The 21061-nt window shown below is 62.8% G+C and overlaps 2 protein-coding genes across 12 annotated transcripts; one reads left to right on the top strand and one right to left on the bottom strand.

The window, feature by feature from the left end:
* Nucleotides 1–992: 992 nt before the first annotated feature.
* TCEA2 (transcription elongation factor A2) lies at nucleotides 993–14553 on the top strand. Of its 5 annotated transcripts, none has more exons than XM_017655393.3 (11): nucleotides 993–1077; nucleotides 5397–5499; nucleotides 9847–9909; nucleotides 10202–10307; nucleotides 11242–11332; nucleotides 12409–12539; nucleotides 12807–12863; nucleotides 13271–13425; nucleotides 13497–13643; nucleotides 14154–14225; nucleotides 14378–14553. In XM_017655393.3, the coding sequence occupies exons 3-11, from the start codon at nucleotides 9856–9858 to the stop codon at nucleotides 14384–14386; spliced, it is 822 nt and encodes a 273-aa protein (XP_017510882.1). In that variant the 5' UTR covers nucleotides 993–1077; nucleotides 5397–5499; nucleotides 9847–9855; the 3' UTR covers nucleotides 14387–14553. The 5 variants fall into 5 exon arrangements, 4 of the variants coding, with proteins under 4 accessions (XP_017510882.1, XP_017510885.1, XP_036862489.1 ...); XM_037006594.2 differs by lacking the exons at nucleotides 993–1077; nucleotides 5397–5499 and adding exons at nucleotides 6740–6979; nucleotides 9708–9775 and having other exon boundaries at nucleotides 9829–9909; XM_017655396.3 differs by lacking the exon at nucleotides 993–1077 and having other exon boundaries at nucleotides 5412–5543.
* Nucleotides 14554–15393: 840 nt separating this feature from the next.
* RGS19 (regulator of G protein signaling 19) lies at nucleotides 15394–21042 on the bottom strand. 7 transcript variants are annotated; one of them, XM_037006612.2, is made up of 8 exons: nucleotides 20913–21042; nucleotides 20332–20689; nucleotides 18581–18658; nucleotides 17981–18078; nucleotides 17694–17815; nucleotides 16612–16686; nucleotides 16285–16519; nucleotides 15394–16206 (listed from the first exon to the last, which is right to left on the bottom strand). In XM_037006612.2, the coding sequence occupies exons 4-8, from the start codon at nucleotides 18008–18010 to the stop codon at nucleotides 16015–16017; spliced, it is 654 nt and encodes a 217-aa protein (XP_036862507.2). In that variant the 5' UTR covers nucleotides 18011–18078; nucleotides 18581–18658; nucleotides 20332–20689; nucleotides 20913–21042; the 3' UTR covers nucleotides 15394–16014. The 7 variants fall into 7 exon arrangements, with proteins under 7 accessions (XP_036862507.2, XP_036862510.1, XP_036862506.2 ...); XM_037006615.2 differs by lacking the exon at nucleotides 17694–17815; XM_037006611.2 differs by lacking the exon at nucleotides 18581–18658.
* Between the last annotated feature and the right edge of the window lie 19 nt (nucleotides 21043–21061).

Below are 21061 nucleotides of genomic sequence, written 5' to 3'. Positions count from 1 at the left end.
CGGGGGTGGGGGGCGGGCAGTGTGGGGAAGGCTCTTTTTGAAGGACGGGCACAAGGGGCCAGCAGCATGCAGAGCTCTCTCTACCTGCAGCCTTCTAGGTGTGGTCTGGGGTCACCAGGACCTGGCTCAGTCTGGGTGGCAGCTGGTCTGGGATGATGGTCACTGGGCTCCGGAAAGAGTTTTCCAGGGTCCTGCACTGCAACCCTCCAACATGGGGGGGATATTCGATTCCCTTAGGGGACCTGCCTGGCCTTCTACAACCCCTGACAGCCTAGAGTTGTCTGAGCTGCTTCAAGCACAGTGGCAGGCAGTATCCGGTATTACCTCACCATCCCTGTGCCCCCACCCCCAGCAGGATAGCTGCCTCGCCTGGCGCCAGCCAGTGACCCTCCCTCCTGGCTGAGTTCTGCGACTCAGGTGTCCGGCTGTCATGTCCTGTGGGCTGCATCCAGGCTGGGCAAGGGGAGAGACTCCTGGAGGGCTTGTAGTCCTACTTCTCTGGGGTCAGGCTGCCCTCCGTTGCGTGCGAGCCTCACACGGCTGCCTGGCAGGGGTGAGGTCTGTGGCTCTGGCCCACTGTCCCCGTGGGAAAGCAGTGGAGTAGGGACTGCTGTTGGAGTGGCCCTGACTTCAGAGCAGTGGGGCTGCGGGTACCCTGGGCTGTACAAGGGGTTGTGTGGGTGTGGCTGGCTGTGCTCGGGGGAGGGACGTCAGATGTGTGACTCTGTGCAACTGTGTGTGGTCTCTGTGTCTGTCTATCTGCCTGGGTAGGGTGGTGAGGTAGGCTGTCGGGTTGGAGGCTGCCCAGAGGCTAAACTCTGCCATGAGGACAGGGGCCCCTGGGGTGTAGAATGGGGTCCTCTGAAGTTCTGGCCCGCAAGGGACCAAGGAATGGGTACCCAAGACTTCTGTGGCCTCCAAGCTGTGGCCGCAGCTTTATCCAAAGTGGGGGTGATTTGCAAGTCTGAGGGTGTTCTTTTGTCTCCAGAACCCACCTCAGGTTGGCCTGACCCAGGATGGATGCTGCCCACCCTTGCGGAGGCCCTGTCTGCAGCCCCCAATTGCCCAGACTGAAAGGTGGGGTGGAGGGGCAAGCTTTCTCTGCAAGGGTGGGGCTGGCCTGCTGTAGAGTGGACACTACCCTCTCTGCCCTCCACACACTCCTTCCCTCAGCCTAGGCCAGACCCCCATGCTCTGGGCAAAGCCTGCAGAGGATGCTGGGTAATCCCCCTTGTGGCAGGGCTCAGGCTGCGGCGGACCTCCCAGGCACTGCCCGGGGCACAGACCTCACAGGCTCCCACCCTGTGGGAGCACTGAAGCAAGCACTCATAACTCAGGGATGGTTATGAGTCCCTTGGGGCTGGACCCTCTTTCTCCCAGAGGGTAGGGCTGGGGCCCCCACCCGACTCAGGTGCAGGTGGAGGGGACTGTTCAGTCTCCTGAGACCTTGGCTTGGGGGCAGGTCTCCCAGTTCAGATCCTACCTCGTGGGCCTTGAGGCCAGAGCTCCAGGCCTGGCCCTTGTGCTGCTGCCCTTCCTTGAGGCTGCTGCAAGGGCTGGGGCAGTGGGGAACACACGGTGTGGGGTCCACCTCAACCTCTGCCCTGGGCTGGAGCTCCTGGGGAAGCCGCGTGGCAGCCTAGCATCAAATGGGCACATGTGTGTGTGTGCCTTGCCCAGTGACAGGTCTGGCTCAGGTGAACACTGGGTCAGCAGGCTCGCCCCACCCTGCCCTGTGTGTTCTGGCTCTCAGCCCTGGGGTGCTGGGCCTGGTGTCCACAGAGCCACCGGGCTTCCAAAATGCTATGGGTGCGGTGGGCACGAGTGAGTGCGCCCACATGTTGGGTTTGGGGTTGGGATGTGATTTGTCACAGCTGTGGATCTGTGTTGTGGGTACTAGGGTGTCAGGGTGCTTGTGGTGGTGTCGGGCTGGCTGGGGGTCTGCAGTCTTCTGAGTGAGCAGAGCAGACGGGTGTGGTGCTGTCACCGGGGGCATCTCAACTGTGGTGGAGTTGGGGCCAGCATAGGTCTAAGGGGCATTGTGCAGGGTGTTGTGGGACTCTGCCCCAGTGCTGTGGGGAGAGCAGGACTGAGTAGGTGGGAGGTTTCTCTGGGTTGAAGGGCACAGAACGTAGCATGTGAGGAGGCCTACCAAGTGACATTAGGCTGCAGGACGGTAGAGGTCGGGGTTAGGGCTCAGGTCACATGTGATGAGAGTGACTTCTGTGGGTGCTCCAGGTGTTGGGGGGTGTTGTGCTGTGTGAGCTCTGAGGGCCGTTGTGTGTGTCCTGGGAGTTGCTGCGCCCTGTGTGGGCTGCTTGGTGCTCAGTGGGGGCTCCACGGGGACCAGGCTCAGGGGGGTGGGGGGGGACTGGCTGCTCTCAGTTTCTGTGGCAATAGCAGGGCGGAGCCGGGAAACACCGTCTCAGGAAGGAAGGCCACAGCTGCGAGGAGGGAGTGAGGGCCAGCCTGGCTGAGCAGGCGCCAGACACTCTGTCTGTCCAGTCGTCCGGCCAGGCCAGGCTGGTGTTCCTGCCCCTGGCTTTGCCCCACTAGGGGTGACCCAGGCGTGAGCAGCTGCTGGTATGGCTGTCTTTATTAAGATCTTGTTGCCCTGGTCCTGGGTCTGTGGCATCCTGGTCCTCCAGGAGGTGTGCCCTGGCCCCCTGCGGTGGCTCATAGTGGGCAGACGTGGGGCTGTGTGTGGGGCCTGCATGGAGTCCACATGTTGGCACACTCGGGTATCCTGGGCCGCTAGGAGCGCCGTCCCCACCCTGATCACCTTGTCCCAGACTGGCTGGACCCCTCACTGTACTGCCAGTCTTGGTGATGGTCCTCAGTTGCCCTGGGGTCCCTGGAAAGGAGGAGAAAAGCTCCCCAGGTGGCCATCAGCCCCCCCAGCCCCCCGCAGGCACCACAGCTGTTGTTTTTTTTTTGCTGCTGCCGTGGCTTTGGTGACAAGTGGCTTTGATGGCCTAACCGCTGGGGCTGCCAAATGGCCTGGGGGAGGTATGTCTATGTTCTGGGGACCACCCACCCCTTCTTGCTCTGGAGCAGGAAACTTCCATTCATGCATTTGTTTGTTACCAGCACCTGCTATGAACCCTGTCCTGTCCTAGGAGACAGGGGTTTGGCAGGGAACCCAGCAGACCCAAGTCCTCGCCCCTGGGAGCTTCTGTTCTGATGGAGAGAGACAGACAAGAACGAAGCCACCAACAGGCCAGAACAGGGGCACCAGGCTGTGATGTCTGGGTGAGAGAGAAGCTATGTTGGGGTGTTCACTGCCCATACTTTCATGAGGGGACTTTTGAGCCAACCCTAGGAGACTGCCAAGGCCCTGGGGCAGGGAGGTGTGCTGGGATGTGGGAAGAGCAGCAGTGCAGAGGGGAGGGAACAGGGGGGCTGTGTGGGGCCTGGGAGGGTCTTGCTTCATTCTCTGAAGCAGACTTGGCGACGTGGGAGGGTTCCGAGCCGAGGAGGGGGTGCTCTGACCTAGCTTCCCGCAGCCTCGGCACAGCTGCTATGTGAAGATCGGCTTGTGCAGGGCAGGAAGGATGGACTCTCCACCAGGAGCGAAGGGCAGGGGGTCTGCTCCCGGAGCCAGGCCTGGCCAAGGCCACTCCCAAAGCCTGGCTCCTTGGCCCCCCGGTGTGCCTCTCTCAGGAGTTTCCTTAGTATCTCTCCAGGAGGGCAGGGCCAGTGTGCCTGGAACCCTGGGAGGCACTGCCTCAGAGACCCCTTGGCTTTCTCCCCTGCAAGTGAGAGTTCCTCCTTTCACCCCTAGCCCCTGACCCCACCACTACTGCCTGGGGCCCCTGGGGAGGGGGAGGGTGGAGTGGCCGCCAGGCTGGCGGGCTGGGCAGGGAGGGCAGCGTTTCTGGGAATTGTGTGGGGGAAGCACATTGTTAGAATGAGCCTGAAGCAGGCTGCTAGCCTCTGGGGGATGCCTCCTGCCTCCCCCCAAGTGCTGCCTCTTGGGGAGGGAGCTGGGCCTGGGCCAAGGCTATGGGCTGGGCTGGGGACTTTCCAAGATGCAGTCCTAGGCACCGGCTCTTCCCATTCTGCAGTCAGGGAGAATGGGACCCAGACAGAGGGCCGCTGCTGCGGCAGAGCTAAGATAGCAGCCAGCACCTGGGGCAGGGGCTCTTGGCGGATCTAAGTCCTGGTCACTGCCCTGCCTGCCCCCAGAGCCTGAGCTTCCGATGGTGATGTTCCGTGGATTGAGATGGGGGAGAGCAGACCTCTGTGACAAAGATGTGGCCTCGCCTGTGTGGAGTGGACCCTTGGGTGTCACTGGGGTGTCCCTAGACCCCTGTCAAGATTGTGTCTGCCCCTTCAGAGCCCCCAGAACAGGACTGGGCTCCCCACAGAAGAGGGCTCCTGAGGGCAGACCCATAAAGGGGCCCAATGTGGGAGACCCCTGCAGGACAGGCTACAAGCCCTAAGGATAAGCTGAGGTGGGGTCAGTCCCAGGGGTGGGGCTTCTGAGGGCTGCACTGTGGGACCATCGTGGGAACTAATAAGGGAGGTCCCTTGGTGGTGGGCCGGCAGTGTCCCAGAGGGCCTTCTGGACTAAGACAGGCAGGGTTGGTCTGGGAAGGTAAGTGGGGCTGTCCTCTACCCCTGAGGGCTCCTCCCCTGCTGTCTGCTGATTCCCTTTACCCTCTCTAATCAGGAGCCTTCCCCTCCACCCACACATCCACATTTTCATGGCTCGGTCTCCAAACCCAGCCTGACCCCCTTTGACTTAGCACTGACCTGTCTGGTGCGTCTGGGTGTCACTGCTCCTCTGCCCAGGCCCATCTGAGCAGGAAGCGGAGGGGCTAGGGTCCCGAGGAGAGGGCCCTGCGTGGCTCCAGGAGGGTCCCTGTGGCGGGCCTGCAGCCCAGAGCAGAGGGGAGATCACTCACTCCTGAGCTGGTGGTGGCTGGCAAGCATGGGTCTCTTCCCGAATCTTCCCCATCCCCCATGCCATTTTCCTTCCTGCGGCACTGATCCACTGAGCACTATTAGGTGCCTGAGGGCTGAGGATTTGGCAGAGGGTGGAACCGAGGCCTTGTTCTCTGAGCCGAGCAGTCTGTGGGAGACAGACGCCTCACAGATGGTCCACAGTGCCTCTGGGTGTCTGTGCAGGAGGCACCCACGTGCATGTGATTGGCACCATGCCTGGAGGATCCTTGGGTGTGCCTGGCCTGTGCACATGTGAGCAACTTTGTCCCCTGTATGATTAAGTCACATGTAGCATTAAAAAGGAAGTGAGCTTCTTTACCTGCAGGGCTTCGGGCTGTGGTCTGGAGGGACCCAGCCCTGGTGAACACCTTTTGGGGGTACGGCCAGGTTTACTTAATGGCCCCAAAGAAGAATGCAGTGGTTCTGATATTACCCTCTGGTTGCAGGTTTCTGAGGGCACAGGAGGATCTATTTTTCTTGGGGAAGCTCCTTGGAAGAGAAAGTCCACAATGTCCGTTAAGGGCTTGGAGTATCCTGAACACCTTCCAGGTATCACAAATTCATGAGGGGCCCCAGGACCAGGGATTCCTGAGGTGAGGAGTTAAGAGCTATAGGGTTGGCAGTTGGTGAGTGCTACTCCAGCTTGGGCCCTGGCAAGGGTGGGACCACCTATAGCTCCCGCAAGGGAGGGCCTCTCTCCAAGACTACCCACGGTCCCATCTGGCTGCTTCAAGCTGTGGCCAGAACAGAATGGGCCACCCTAGGGGAGGGCGGTGGATGCCTGCCCACCAGTCGGTATGTGGCTCACTCCTGCCACCTGGAGGCCACTGCTCATCATGGGCCATGCAGGGCACAGGCAGGGGTACCCCACCCTCACCCCACATGGGGTCACACCCCTCCCCTTGTGGTGGCATCTTTTGATGCAGGGCTGTCAGGGCTCATGGCCCACAACACTACAGACATCAGCCCCCTGGCCTCTACCCTGCCTCGGAATTGTGTCCCCTCCTGCAAACCACCCAGTATCTGCATCCCTCAGGAGGGGGCAGACATCTGGTAGAGAGGCTGGCCCTGCTCCTTTTCTGCCCCAACCCTTCTGGGGCCAGGGCCATTCCTCCAGCCGAGTGGAGCCTGGCCTTCCCTGGGATCCCCAGCAGCAGAGAGGATGGCAATCTAATTGCTCATGCTCTGTCCCCTGCCCTGCGCTCATGGCACGACCTGAATCAGCTCGCACCAACCTGACAGCTGCCCCGTGAGGCAGACACCCTCAACAGCCCCGTTTCATAGACGGAGAGGCTGAGGCGCACAGTGGTCGCTGGCTTGTTCGGAGCGCAGAGTCCGGGTTCGCCCCCGGTGGCAGTCCCGAGGCAGGGGCCTTACGGGTCCCCGGCGCCGGCGCCTAACATCCCCCCACCTCCTGGCCCACCCAGGCCCGAGGCCGAGTCCAGGCCCGGGCGCAGGGGTCCGCGCAGCGCTGGGCCGGCGCTTGCCGCAGGGCTGAGAGAGCGTGGGAGGGAGGGTTTTGCGGCCGCGGGGCACCGCAAGGTACGCGAGGAGAGCTCAAAGTGGGCGGGGAGAAGGGACGGGCTCCCAAGAGCCTTTCGCCGCGCCACTCGCTTCGGCGGACCGCTGCGGGGCCGAGTGGCAGCGCGGCGTCCCGCAGATCTCCGGCGACGCCGCGTCAGGACTACACTTCCCAGGAGGCCGCGTGCGCCCGCGTGGCTCCTGGGAGTTGTGGTCCGGGGCGGGGCAAGCGCGCGCGAGACGGGCGGCGCGGGAACTACGAGTCCCAGAGTGCAGCGCGGCAGCCGCGGGGCCGAGGGTTTGAACAGAGGGTCTCCCGCCGGCGGCTGGGCGGTGTCGGCTGCGGCGGGTGCGGGAGGCGGCGACGGCTGGGGTCGGGGTACGGGCCGGGAGGCTGAGCTGGCGCGGGGGCGCTGGGGGCGCTGCCCCCGCGGCAATGATGGGCAAGGAGGAGGAGATTGCGCGGATCGCCCGGAGGCTGGACAAGATGGTGACCAAGAAGAGCGCGGTGAGGGGCGCGGGCCTCCAGGACCCCGGGACCCCCGCCCCGCCGAGTCCGCCGAGCCCCCGTCAGGGCTGGGGACACCACCCGAGGGGCAGGATGAGACCCCGCCCCGGCGGAGACTCGGGACGCGGGGTGGCGCCCGTCGGTGGCCGAGACCCCTGCCCTGGGCCAGCCCTGCCCGTCATCCTGGCATCCACAGCGGAGGCCGCGATCCGGCCTGGACCTTGCCCAGGGGAGCCACCTGCTTTGGACTCGGAACCCAGCTCCTAGGCTGAGAGCCCGCAGCCCAGGGATCCGCCCCCTTCCCTGTCCCCTAATCAGACCACCCCCCAGGGCCACGCCGGCGAGACCTTCCTCGGCCCCACCCCTCGAGGCCTGGAAGACTCCCCGGCCTGTTCTGCCCTTTCTTGCTGGCGGCCGGGTCCTCTCTCGCCTGCTTTCTTGCCAGGCTGCGCATCCTCACAGCGCCCCCACCCCCAACCAAACGCGGGAGCCCCAACTCCCACCTCAGAGTCCTCCATCCCCCCCTTAGATCTCCCGCGCCCTTTCTTGGCCTGCAAGACTGTGGAGGGGGAGATCGGACCCCTTTCCGCTGGAGCTACAGCACCTCCCCTACCTTTGCCCGGGCAGGGCTGTGGGCCTCATCACCCCCTTCACAAGCACGCGAGAGGCCTTATCTGGCCCCTTTTCTTCCCTATCTGTCCCTGCCCCACAATTATTAGGCTTCCCTAATAAATTATTTCCCTTTCTTAGCTAGAACTCAGCCAGCAGCAACTGGGGAGTGGGGTAAAGACCGAGAGACCCTTGGGAAAGCCCTTGAGGTTTGCTGAACCCTCTTGGGGGTGCCAGGGTGCGCGAGTCCCTGACCAGCTGAGCACACTGTGCTATCCGGGCTTGTTGTCTCACGTCCAGTGAGCCTTTGGAGGAGGCCGGGCAGATGGGGCTCTCAACTCCAGCCCCTCCTCAGCTTCGAGGCCTTGGCAACCAGTGTACCCTCACACGCAAGCATCCTTGGTGGGTGGTGTCAGCCTCTAGGGTGTGGGGAGGTGACCTGTTTGGCTCCCTGAGAGGCTCAATAAACTCAACCATCTCTCCCTAGACCCTGAGCTCCTGGGGCGGGGCAGAGTGGTGGCACAGGTGATAGAGGTGGCCTGCACAGCCGCCTCGGAGCTGTATGCCTGCATGGTGGTTTGCATTGGCTTTTTTGAGTTAAGCAGGGTTGAGTCTGGGTCCTCGACTCAGGGTATGAGTTCTGGATAGGGGTCTACACCCAGCAAAGGGGGCTGGCTCCCGTTCGTTCATTCATCCTGCAAGAAGCCCCCTATTGTGTTCATATCCCTGGGAGGCTGTGGACAGCACAGAGCAGGGGTGTGGGAACAATCTAGCTTTTTCCAGAGATGACTAGAGAAAGCAACTGCGTCCCTTTGTGGAGGAGACAGAACAAAGATCAACACCCCCCAGGTGGGGACAGAGATGGGTCCTGGAACCCACAGAGGGCTGGGTGATTTGCAGCAGAACTTGGGGGAGGGTTACCCAGGTGGAAGCACAGGTGGAATGGAAGCCCCAGGGAGAATGAGGAGGGGAAGCAGGCATGGCTGCAAGGAGGCTACACGGTTTAGGGGTGCTGTAGTGGGAGTGGGAGCTACCAGAGGCTCCTGCTGGGTACCAGAACCTGTGAGGCCCCTTGGGGGAGTTGGAGACCCTGATTGGGAAGTTAGGAATTGTGTTCATGCCTCTCCAGTCTGGAGCCCATGGAAAGCTCCATTTTGGGAAAAATGGTTCATGAGTGGCACTGTCCTTGGCTCTGGCAAACATCTGTCCCCTCTGAGGTCACCCCAGGGCTGGCTGCCACACAAGTGGAGGGGCAGGGCTTGCCAGAAGGTTGAGGGACGAGCTGCCTCCTGAGCAGAGATGCCACATGGATTGGTGGCCGGGGAGGGCAGGGGGCAGGCTCAGCCCCTCCCTCATCTGAGGCTCTCACAACCATTGGTGTCTGGGTCTGGTTACTTCTGTCCCCTGCATGTCCTGGAGAGAAATGCACAGAGTGTGTTGGAGAGTGAGAGGTCTGTTGGGGAAAGCAAAGCAGGGGAAGAAGATGGGGTGTTGTGTGGGGTGTGGTTGCAGTTTGGAGTAGGAGAGGCCTCCCTCCCTGGGAAGGTGTCATTTGGACAAGTTCTGCAGAGAGCGGCATGTCCCTGGCAGTGAGAACAGCAGGTGCACGGGTCCAGGGGCAGGCAGCTTGACATACCAGCCTGGCGTGGAAATGCAGCCTGTGTGTATTTGGCCTTGAGTGAGAGGCTCTGAGGAGGGGTGTGGGCAGGGAAAGAGGGTAGGGCTCTGCTGCAGTTGTCCAGGCGAGGGGCCGTGGCTGGCCTGAGGGGTTCCAACAAAGGCTGGAGGGGTTGATTGCCAGAGTGAGGGGAGTGAAGTGCCCCAAAGCTTAGGCCTCAGCAGGGCACACTGACCATTCCTGGGTTGCCCTCTTAGAGGGTGGGTGGGCCACTTGGAGGAGAGGCCGCCCTGTATGCCTGGGCAATGGACATGGGACCAGATGGGAGTAAGCCCCCCTGGGCTACACCTTCAGCTGGTGTGGCACCCTTGCTGGGAGGGGTTTCGACTCTTGAAGGTGTTTCCTGTCATCATGGTTTGGTCAGTGACCTGATGCAGGGAGAGAAGCCACATCACCTTTTGTGGGATTGAGTCCGCAAAGCTGCTTCCCTTCTCCTTCCAGCCCGCCCTGGATGTCTGGCCACATGTGGATCTCCAAGTTGTTCCTGCTTGAGGCCTGACTCCCACCTTGTGTGTAAGAGAAGGTGGGATGGTCCACTGAGATCTCCACGTTGTTTATGAAGGTCCCCCTTCTCCTGCAGGAAGGAGCCATGGACCTGCTCCGGGAGCTGAAGGCCATGCCCATCACACTGCACCTGCTGCAGGTAGGGCCCTGTGCGCCCCACCCTCGCCCTCACCTTAGTCGGTGTGAATGCCTGTGCCTGAGGAGACCGTCTGTCTCTGTCTTTCTCTGTTGCCTAGTGAGATGTGGCGGGGCATCCGAGGATAACTCAGTCCCTCACTGAAGCTTCTGGGTTCCAAATGGGGACAGCAGCCCTTGAGAAGGGCATTTACCTCCTCATGCTGGTCCCCCGCCCCTGCCATGTGGGAACTTCCAAGGGGTGTGAGGAGGGACTGACATCACCCACCCTCCAGCTCAGTCTACTTGCCTTCCAGTCCACCCGCATTGGCATGTCTGTCAATGCCCTGCGGAAGCAGAGCTCGGATGAGGAGGTCATCACACTGGCCAAGTCGCTCATCAAGTCCTGGAAGAAGCTCCTGGGTACGGGTCAGGAGCACGGGCTGAGCGCCAGGCCAGGGGGCACCTTGAGAAGCTCTGGCCCCTGGCCGGTCGGAACTGTAGGGTGCCCAGTCGGGCCACCTAGGAATAGGGCTGTGGCAGAACTGGTTCAAGAAGTGCCTGCTCAGGGCTGGGAGAGGAGGGGCTCCATGTGGCACAAAGAGGTAGGAGAGTTGAGGGCAGGGGCTGCGGAGCTGCAGAGGGATCCAGCAGAGCTGGGGGAGGAGATGTGGAAGCAGCGAGGGGGAACAGGGAAGGGAGAGGGAGGTGGCGGGGAGGGGGCCACAGCTGCGGGAGGGCAGATCCGTGGGGACAGTGGGGTGGGCGGGGGTTGGAGAGAGGCCCTTCTGGACCCTGAGGACCCGTCCCAGACCCTCCCAGCTCAGCCCTTGGGAAATAGAGCGGCTTGCCCAGGGCCTCTCTCCAGTCCTGCATGGCCACCGGGCTGTGTGGTGGACAGGTGTGTTGATGGTGGCGTAAGGTGTGCTCTTCATCCCATGCAAGGGTCAGCAGTGCAGGCGTGGGCTCAGGAGGGCTTTAGGGTGTGTGCTCAGTGGACATGGATGCCTGAGGCCCAGGTGGGGAATGGCCACGTGTGGCCTGCTTGTGGCGACCGCCCTTTATCCAAGCTTCACCTCTTGAGGCTGTTGTTCCGGGTGAATCACAGCCCCTCTGCCAGGACAGGCAGCTGGTTGGACCCCCAGAGAGGACCCACAGGCAGCCTGCTTGAGTTGGGGGATGTGTGGGAAAGGGGTGCAGGGCCATCTGGAGGCTGGGTGGAGGCAGGGCCTGCAGGCCAGACTGGTCGTCTGGCTGAGGCTGTGCCTTGGTGGTGCTCTGCCCCCCTCCCTGGCCTGGCCCTGCCCCCTCAGGTCTGCTTTCCCCTGGCCACCCGTCTCTTTCCTGGCACCTGCAGATGCTTCGGATGCTAAAGCCAGGGAGCGGAGGAGGGGCGGGCCTCTGCCCACGTCGTCCTCAAAGGAAGCCTCCGAGGCCAAGGATCCCAGGTAGCACACCTGGGAGGCAGGTGGACACTCTCCTACCCCTCGGGCCCCTCCTGCCCAGCAGGTGAGGGCGCTGATGCTGTGTGCTCCCATGGGGCTGAGGCCGTAGGGACACACAGGCCTTTGAGCTCCTTGAAGGGCCTCTTCCTGGGGAGCTGCTCCCGGCCGGCTGGCTTCTTACTGGACAGTTTCCTTCCGGAGATCTAAATGCTGCGTCTTTTCAGCCCCCACCCTCTGAGGGGTGAGCCTGTGTCCACCTGGACGCTGTAGGGAACCCTGCTCATGTCCTCCTGCTCCAGCGCCCTTCGTGGGTCTGGTGCTCAGTGGCCTGGTGTCACTGCTAGGCCCTTTGGCCCCTTCTGATTCAGGCTCTGGGGCACCATGGCCTCACTATTCTGCGGCTCCAGGGAGGGCAGTCGTGGAGACTGGGGGTGCTTATGGGGACTGGATGTGGCAAAGAGGGTCCTAACCCCACTGGACAGGAATGGCCAGGAAGGCTGAGCTTTGGGCTCATAGTGTGGCTGGGTGGAGCTATAGGCTCACCTACCCATCTGCATGTTATTTTTCTTCCAGGAAGCCACCTGTTTCTTCTGGCTTCTGTGGGGGCCATGGGGTCACAAGACAGGAGTGTGAGAGGAGGGCTAGGTGGACGCAGCTTGGCTACCAGGCAGCCTGTTGTGGGTCCTCAGCCCTACAGGGCATCTGGGCTGGGTGGGGCCGCCTGCGGAGTGGTACCTGGTCTTGGGCAACCTCAGCCCTATCTGCTTCCCCCTGGCCTGGCGGCTGGTGCCGGGAAGTGTGGCCCCGTGCCCCAGGCCTTCTTGAGGGCAGGGACCTCACAGGTGATGGTACCCACATTGTGCCCTTTCTAGGGAGTGCACCCCACCCAGCAGGCCTCGCTGCTTCTAGCCAGCTGCGCAAATCCCATGGACATGCTGCTCTGCACTTGGCAGACAGGCAGGGTCATGGGCTGTCATCAGGGTGGACCAAATACAATTGAGGGGATGGTGGTGGTGACGGCTTCTCTGGGAACTGTCCCATGGAGCGCGTGTGGCCCGAGTGGGCCTGTCCCTTTCCAGCCACAAGAGACCAGAGCTGCCCAGGACCCCATCGACCCCAAGGATCACCACATTTCCCCCGGTGCCAGTCACCTGTGATGCTGTGCGCAACAAGTGCCGTGAGATGCTGACCGCCGCGCTGCAGGCTGACCGTGAGTGTTGCCAGCAGGACTTCTTGCCTGCCCTGGGGTCCTGGCTGCTGACACATGCCTAGGTTCCCTGGGTGGCTTGGGCCCTTCGTGCCAGCAGAGGGTCTTTGGGAGTGGCCCTCTCACCCAGCTCATGCTGCTGACCTCGGTGGGGTAGGGGATCTTTGGCGACACCAGAATACCTGGGTCCTGGGCTAACTGCCCAGTGCTGGGCAGGCTGAAGTGGTGGTTGGAGCCAGTGGGGTGGCTAGTCAGGGCTGCCTCTTGCAGATGATCACATGGCCGTTGGCACAGACTGTGAGCGCCTGTCAGCCCAGATTGAGGAATATATCCTTTGTGCAAGGGCTTGGGGGCTGGGGTTTCTGGTGGAGTCACAAGGCCAACCAAGCCTGCTCCCCTCTCCAGGCAGTTGGGTTGGTCAGGCCTCCACACTCTTGACCAGGAGTCTCTCTCCTTACCTGCTGCCTGCTGGTGGGACCTGGGTCCCAGAGCCCAAAGCTGGGTCTCAGCCAAGAATGGGTGTAGTGGGGACTCTTTCCAGCAGACCCCTCACTCACTGCTAGGCCTCGGTGGGGCGGCTGACACTCCCATCCCTTGTTGCTAGTCTCCTCATCCCTGCCCAGCTCCCCCACCTTTGACATGGCCCCCACAAGAACCTTGTTGGCCTGGGCTGGTGGTGGGGTGGGTGGAGGGCAGGGGTACTGGCTTCTGGGTAGGTCCTTAAGCACTTGCACGCATCTTCCGGGACGTGGGGAACACAGACATGAAGTATAAGAACCGTATTCGGAGCCGCATTTCCAACCTCAAGGATGCCAAGAACCCCGACCTGCGGCGGAATGTGCTGTGTGGCGCCATAACCCCGCAGCAGATTGCCGTGATGACGTCGGAGGTGAGCCTGCTGGAGGGTCTGGGGACCCCCTCTGCACAGCGGGGGGGCTGAGCACGCACGCCTCCTCCCAGGAGATGGCCAGCGACGAGCTGAAGGAGATCCGCAAGGCCATGACCGAGGAGGCCATCCGGGAGCACCAGATGGCCCGCGGCGGCGGCACCCCGACCGACCTGTTCACCTGTGGGAAGTGCAGGAAGAAGAGCTGCACCTACACGCAGGTGAGCATTTTAACCCCCTCAGAGCTGCACGGGCCCAACCATGGGCTGGAATCTACGACCCCTAGTCCTTCGGGACCTCCCCCCTTGCCCAGGACCCCTGGTCCCCAGTAAGCAGTGTCTTGGGAGGTGGGTCCTGCTTGCTCTGCAGCACCAAAGTTTGGGGCCCGGCCCGACATGGAGGAGCCCCAGGGAGAGTTGCTGCCGGCGGGAGGGCTGGCGTGTTGAGTGCCTGGCAGTGGCTAGAGGACTACACTCAGACCTGTGGAGGTGGACACTTTGCACCCCAGGAGATGTCAGGGAGCCCTGGTGAGAGGAAGCAGTTGGCAGCTGGAAGGTTGGGGTTGCCAGGGTGGCCTCAACACAGGCCACCCACAGGGACCCAGGGCTTGTGAGGCTCTGGGCGGCCTTCCCACGGTGTGGCTCCAGGGAAGACCTGCTATCTGGGGGCTCCTGCTTTTAAGTGACAGAGCCCGGGGGCTGGCGGCCCCTCTCATCAGGATCCTCTCCCAGGTGCAGACCCGCAGTTCTGATGAGCCCATGACCACATTTGTTGTCTGCAATGAGTGTGGAAACCGCTGGAAGGTAAGGGGGAGCCCAGGCCACACCCAGCCCTGCTCTCTGGCGGTGGGCCGTACATGGTGTGACACTATGGCCCACCAGCCTCCTGGGAGCTGCCCTACCCTGAGGGGTCTTGCCGGTGGTACAGCCAGGCACCTCTCCCCATTTTGTTGCAGTTCTGCTGAGGCTGTGGCCAGCACTCTCCCCAAGTCTCTGCCAACAGACACAGCTTCTTTGGAGACCTGCCCTGTGCCCACATGGCCTCCCCTGGAGGGCTGTGTGCCCCACCTCCTGCCCTGCCTGCAGTGCACCTTTGTCCTCCCGCCAGATTATTAAATGTTTCTTTTTGCCACCATGCTGTCCCTGGCCCTTGGCCTGGTGGGCCCTGCACAGGCTTGGGCTGCCAGCTGGGTCCCATGTCAGGTCTGACCCCGCCACTGCCACCAGGGACAATCCTAGGGTCAGGTGAAACTCGGAGGGCCCTGCCTGGGTGCCTGCAGATGAGGGCAGGTGCTGGGTGGGGGCTCAGCTGGGAAGGGTCTTGGGCACACAGAGGAAGAGTCTCAGCCTTCCCTGGGCACTGTAGCTCAGGGCCCAGGGCTTATGGGCAGGAGGCCAAGTCTGGATCCCATAGCCCTTCAGGACAGCTTGTTCTCACCCCATCTCTGCTTCTGGAGGCACAGTGGATTTGGGGGGACCCTAGGCAGAGTCACCGGGCCCTGGACCAGCTGCAGTTTTGAATCTTCAACCTCCTGGAAGCTCAGGGAACGGGATGGCAAGCATGTGGCTCAAGGGGCCTGTAAGATGGTAGAGGCTACACTGCCTGGCACCCAGACCCTTGGGGAGGCCACACCATCCGTGTCCTGCCCCAGCCAGCCTGCAGGGATGAACTTTGACACATGCCAGGGATTCTGCCCACCTGGGGCCTGAGCAGCCCTTCTCATTGCTCTGCCTGCCTTGGCCAGGCTGGGCACGGGGGCCACACCTGCCCAGGTCACAATGCCCTCCCCAGCAGGGATGAGCACAGCTGTCTACTGGGGTCACTGCTCTGAGGACGGGTGGCAGTAGGGACAGAGCACTTGGGGTCAGGTCCCTGGCACAGCTGTCTGCTCCTTGCCCTGGGTATTGGACAGTTACTCATCTTCTGATCTCCCCCAAAACATGGAAAGAGAGGAGACTTCTGCTTAAAAAATAACTTCAAATAAGACACTCTTATTTTGGGGGGAAGAGAGATGGAGATAAATATGAAAACTTTTTTTCTGTTTTTGATAAAACTGTGAGGACATATTTCCAGGTTTAAAGTCAAGGAACATATAAAAGCAGCTGACTCCTTTTGTGTTCAGCCTGTTCTGAGGTTCGGGTCTGATTCTGGGGTGCACACAGCCTGAGTTGGAGGGTCTCCTCGTGTCTCAAAACGATTCAGTACAGAGGCCCTGTTCTCCAGAAAAGGCATTTCTTGAGGCTCCTGGATGCGTGGGGAGAAGGCCCGGGAGGCTGGCGGGTCCGAGGTGCCTCTTGGGAGGGTCCCTCCTCTCACCATGCTGAAGCTCTGGCAGGCCGGTCGGAGCTGATGTGTGGGGGGCTGCCTGGGCCCAGAGGCCCTCATGCCTGCCTCTTAGCAGGGCCCTGAGGTCCTATGTCCCCAGGGTGGGGCGGAGGCTTCTGGTCTGCCCTGCACCTGGAGCTCTTGCTGGGCTTGCCCCCAGGGGTGCTGGACCCTGCAGGTGTGCCCGACACCTGCTGACACAAGTTTGTGAAGGTAACCTGAGTCTGCCCATGGGCGGGTCCCATCTGTGCTGCTGCAGTGGGCAGCCTAGGCCTCGCTGGAGGACTGGGAACCCCCCCGGAGCAGCAGGGCACGATAAGTGGGGGAGCTGAGGAAGCGGGGGTACGAGTCCCGGTGCATGAGTGTGTAAATCTGCAGCTGCGCGTCGTCAAATGTGTGTGCAGACGGCTCCTGCATCTTCTTGTTGATGCCCTCCCGCACTCGGGAGTCCAGGCTCACCTGTGGGACAGGGCACCACGTCAGGGGCCTGGGAGGCACCGCCCTTCAACCCCCAAGTCCATGCATGCAGTGGCGCACCTCCTTGGGGGACAGGATGGACACGTAGTCCTCGTAGATAAGCCGCGCCTTCTCGTCCACCACGTGCTGGTTGGCTTCGGATTTGAGCTCCTCGCAGGCCAGCCAGAAGAGCATGTTCTCCTCGCTATATTCTGTGCGCAGAAACTCCCGGAACACACCGCGGCCCGCCGGGCTGTGCATCAGCTTGTCGAAGGACTGTGCCCAGCTCTGCACCTCCTCGGGGCTTGGTGTGGCACTGTGAGCATTCACCACCTGGCCAAGTCAGGCCCGGGTCCCCTCCACCCAGGTGCCCCACACCGATGCATGCACACACAGCTGGCCACTCACCACACTTCACAGCTGGGGAGGGGCTGCAGCTTGTTATCCTGCGAGGCCCGCCATGCTCTCCGCCGCTCTTCATTCCTGATGGCAGGGAGAAGGTGGCACTGCCCGCCTCGGCACATGCACAGGCACATATCTGAACATGGGATGCTCAGCATATGTGTGAACCCACTGCAGGTGGGAAGGCCTGGAGTCCACTCCTTTTACATCCTCCTGGGAAAGAGGGTCTGTACCCACTGTCCAAGGCCCCCTCCTCCTGCCCAGGGGGCCAAGGCCATTTCAGCAGCGCGTGGGGGACGTCTACTGTCTTTTTGCCTTTGGGACTTCTTGGGTTCCTGCTGCACCCCTCCCTCTCTGGCCTTACCTTGGCCCCCACCCAAGTGCCTGACCCCTGACTATCCCTAGGGGACCTTTCCTCCCTTGGCTCCTAGCACCGTGTCAATGCTGGCTACTAAATCCATACCCCGAGCTAGACCCCTCTTCAGGGCCACGAAGACAGCTAACAGACATACCAACCCAAACGTCCAGGCAGAATTTGGCTCGGGCCCTACCCTATCAGCTAGACCCCAAATCCCCCTCTCAGCCCTCACAGTGGGTCCTAACTATTCATGGCCTCCCACCTCTATTTTCAGGCTGCCTCTTTCTGTGTGGAGCCTGGGCTTAGGCCTCTGTTGCTCACTGGTCAGCAAATCCCCCTGTCAGTCTCCACAGTGCCGTCCACTCAGTGGCCAAGGGTCAGAAGCCTGAATGAGGCCAGGGCCCTGCACGGTGCAAAAACTCCAACCGCTTCCCTACAAGCCCAGAGAACTGTCACCACCCTGAGGCCCCACACTTGCCCTCCGGCATGCTGCCTTGGAAAGCAGGCCTCTGCTCACCGCTCGACCTGACAGTCTGTTGGGGCTGTGCCACACGATCCGCTGCAGGTCCCCAGAGCCGGCCCACCTGCACGTGCACCACGCACAGGCACCGGTGCAAGGGGCTGTGCACCCGGGCAAGCGCCCGTGCAGCGGGGCCCTGGACCCGAGCCCGCCCACCCCCCCGGACTCCCCGCCTCCCCCTGGGCACCCCCGCACCCCCGGCCCACATACCGCGAACAGCCACAGCACCAGCACCAACACAGGCAGCAGGGGGGGCGGCCGGGGGTGGCCCGGGTGGCAGCATCAGGGCCCGACATCGAGGGCGGCCGGCCCGCCGCCTCCGGCCCGCCGTGCTGGGGACAGGGGCTGCCTCGTCTCCCAGCCAGGCAGCAGGCCCTCGCACCTCCCCAGGGCAAGCCAGCCGCAACCCTCCAGAACTCCCAGGTATTCGAGGTGCCCCCATTCCTTGCCATGCCCCCTCCCCCAAGGGGCAGAGGCGGGTGGGGGTGGGGGCACACCTGTTTCTCAGCCTCATGTGGGGTGGGCATGGGTGGGTGGAGGAGGTCGCCTGGGCTCCGTGGTGCCAGCTCCGGGACCCTCACCACAGCCTGGGGGTCTGGGAAGAGAGGCAGAAGTTCTCACTGAGAACCTGAGACTCCAGCCCTTGCCTGGCCCCTGGGAGGGGTCCCGAAAAAGTCTGTGTCTGCTCTGTGGACCTGCTGGGCCTGCTCCCCCGCCTCCCACCTCCGGACCACTCTGTCCAGGCTCCTTCCCCCCAGAGAGCTACACTAGGGTGGGAGGGGTGCAGGGTCAGTGAGCCTGGGGCCCAGACGAGACCACCACAGAAGGTGCTGGGACACCCCCATCGGTTTAGTCCCTGGGAAGCCGGAAGCCTGGGTTCCTCTTTTTCGGTTTCCGCTCCTGGCCCCTCCCAAGGGGGCCAGAGGCCCCAAGTCTGGGACTATGGTGTTGGTGCATAGGAATGCTGGTCAGACTTTCAGGACTCCCCATAAGCTCCCTCCAGCCCCAGTTTTCTGCAGTGGGGGGAGGTGGGAGGTGGGTAGGGTTGTCCCCCACCAGGAGTCCAGATTAGTGTGTGGGCCCCAGAGGATTCTGACCTGTCACTGAGACTTGGCCAGGGGCAGCAGCCTAGGCCTGCAGCATGGAGGATTTGAGTGGGCCCTGGACGGGACTTCCTGAGGGTGTGGGACATGGGGCAGGGCAGGGGTGAGGAGGGTCATTAACTTCCAGCTCCTCAGTCCCAGCCGCTGCCCTGGCACCTTACCCACAGCTGCACCTCACCACACCCAGGGGCTCCCAGACTCCCTTCCCCTCCCCCCAGCAGGCTGCGGAAACCACTGCGGCCGGTGGAGGGTTGGGGTGTCCTGCCCCCAGGCTGGAGCAGCAGCAGGGAGTCCTGTGTCTGGAGGTGTGCGGGGGTGGCCCACTGAGGCCCCCAGCCAGGCGTGTGCCCCCACCCCCACCTCAGGAGGACCCCAGGGCGGCGATGGTGCAGGGTGTCCTATCAGTGCCCAGGAGGCAGTTTTGAGCGCCCCCTGCGAGGCCCCCCTGGGACCTGCCTGAGCCCCTGCCACTGGGGCCAGGAGGCTCAGACATGGTTTCACTTTATTTTCCCCTTTATCTCATCCTGTCTGATGCCCCCATCCTTCCACTCAGGGTCTTTTAATTCCTGTTTGGTCCACATTGGCCTCTTGGGGTCTCAGAGGGCAGGAGGTGGGATGGGAAGGCCCTGTAGTAGTCACTGGGCTAGGCAGCTTCTGGAGCTGGGGTGCTGGGCCAGGACTGTGCCAGCCGTGGAGCTGGGCACACTTAGGGCCCCCTGCCGCCAGGACTGGGCAACACAGACCTCTGCCCTGACCCAAAGCTGGGGACCAAGTGCAGGGACCTGGAGCCTCAGCCCCTCATCACCAGTCTGGCTTCCCTTGGGATCATGGAGGGGATCCTCAGATTGGGTCCCACAGGCTCCCACCAAGCAGACAAGGAAGCAGCCCCACAGCGCGCCTTTCCCTCGGGGACAAGCGTCCAGGGAAAGGAAGGGGTGTGGCGACCTCTGAAGTCCGAGGCCCTACCCCAGATGCGCTGCGCCCTCCACAGGCAGGGCCCCTCTGCCTCCCCCCACCCCCACCAAGGCTGCCCACCCCCACCTCAGCTCTAAATTGGAGGAGGGGGCCTATCAGAGGGCGCAGGGCCCAGGTGCTGGGGGCCAAGTTTGGGGTGGGGGTGGGGCAGTCCCTGGACCTGGTGGGCCATTCCTGTACCAGGCTCCCACCCTCCTCAGGCTGGCTGGGGTCGCCCTTGTCACCAGCGCACCCGCTCTCTCTCCTGGGGAGATGGAGGGTCTGAACTAGGGCTCCTGCCTCTCAGGAGGGGTCCCTTCCCATTCCCCAGCCCCTCCAGGCTTTGGCCCCCAAGTCTGGCATGGGAGAGTCTGCACAGGCAGCGAGTCTGGCCTCTGGGGACAGAGGCTCCCTTGGGAGTGGCTGCTGCTCTGCTCCACAGAAGGAAAAAGAACGTCCCTAAGCCAGCCCAGTCCAAAAAAAGAGTAAGAAAATGTGACAATCCCAGAAAAAAATGTCACAACCTTTGGAGGGGAGTTGACAGAGGGGCTCCGTTCCCTCCTTCCAATCCCACTCGGTACCTCTCCTCTGCTGCTCCCCCTTGACTGGCCCTGGTGGCCCTCGGGGCTCCAGCCCAACTCTGCAACGGTGGGGGCAACGCACTTCTCTCCCTCTTCTCTCCGCTGGTAGCGTCTGGGTTTGAGGGGTCTGTTTTTCTTCAGGGGCCCCCTCTTCCAGCCTCTAAGTCTCCCACCCCTACCTCAAGGAACTCGACATGGCGCCCCACTCACCAGTGACCCAAAGGCGAGGTGGGGGCGGGAGGGGCCAGATTCGCCCCGGGCCCCGCCCTGGCTGCCGAAGGGGCGTGCACTGCAGCAGCAGGGACTCAAGTCAGACAGCAGGAGGTACTCCTGCAGCTTTCTGGAGGGAGGCCGGCGCCTGGAGTCCCCGATCTGCTGGGGCGCGGGTCGTAGCTACTCCCCTGCGACCGTCAGTGCTGAGCAGCTGCCAGATGCAACGGGCTGGGGGCGGGGGCGGACAGCGCGTCCCGCCTCGGCCCCTCCCCACTAAGCCGAAGTGGGGCGGGAGACGCGGAAACCTGGGTTCTTCCGGCCCCCCCTTTGAGCAATCACTTCCCCAGGCTTTGAGCTGCAGAAAAAGGGGAACCCGGTTGCAGCGCCCCCTCCCCCACGCGCGGGGGGTCGGGCTCCAGTCCCGCCGTGGCGCAGAGTCCACGTGGACCCCGCGGCGGGAGTCCTTGGGGTGCGGATCCGGACGCCGGCTCCCGAGGCTCCCGCGCGTACGGCCCCGGGACCCGGGCTGGGAGGGGCAGGGCCGCCGGCCTCGGCGCCGCGCGCGCGCGCGCACTCACCGGCTGCGCTCTCGAGCCGCTCGCGCCGCCGCCGGCCCGCGCGCTCCGAGGTCCGGCCGGATCGCGGGGAGGGGGGCACAGGGCGCATTGCGCAGGCGCCCGGGCTGCACTTCCCCAAAGCGCGGGGCCGGGACTTCCTCGCGCAGGGA

Source organism: Manis javanica, chromosome 5 (assembly GCF_040802235.1).
Source record: "Manis javanica isolate MJ-LG chromosome 5, MJ_LKY, whole genome shotgun sequence".
In the NCBI taxonomy this organism is placed as follows: Eukaryota; Metazoa; Chordata; class Mammalia; order Pholidota; family Manidae; genus Manis; species Manis javanica.
The sequence above is the reverse complement of the archived record's forward strand: the minus strand, read 5'-3'. Positions and strand labels throughout refer to the sequence as shown.

What these genes read in the sequence shown, in the direction of transcription:
- TCEA2 (XM_017655395.3), top strand. Translation starts at nt 6,908, where the DNA reads ATGATGGGCAAGGAGGAGGAGATTGCGCGGATCGCCCGGAGGCTGGAC. An exon ending in TCCGAGGCCAAGGATCCCAG is followed by an intron (nt 11,333 to 12,408) that starts GTAGCACACCTG and finishes GTCCCTTTCCAG; the next exon opens with CCACAAGAGACCAGAGCTGC. An exon ending in CGCCGCGCTGCAGGCTGACC is followed by an intron (nt 12,540 to 12,806) that starts GTGAGTGTTGCC and finishes TGCCTCTTGCAG; the next exon opens with ATGATCACATGGCCGTTGGC.
- RGS19 (XM_037006612.2), bottom strand. Translation starts at nt 18,010, where the DNA reads ATGCCCACCCCACATGAGGCTGAGAAACAG. An exon ending in CACATGAGGCTGAGAAACAG is followed by an intron (nt 17,816 to 17,980) that starts GTGTGCCCCCAC and finishes CCCTGTCCCCAG; the next exon opens with CACGGCGGGCCGGAGGCGGC. An exon ending in CCATCCTGTCCCCCAAGGAG is followed by an intron (nt 16,207 to 16,284) that starts GTGCGCCACTGC and finishes CCTGTCCCACAG; the next exon opens with GTGAGCCTGGACTCCCGAGT.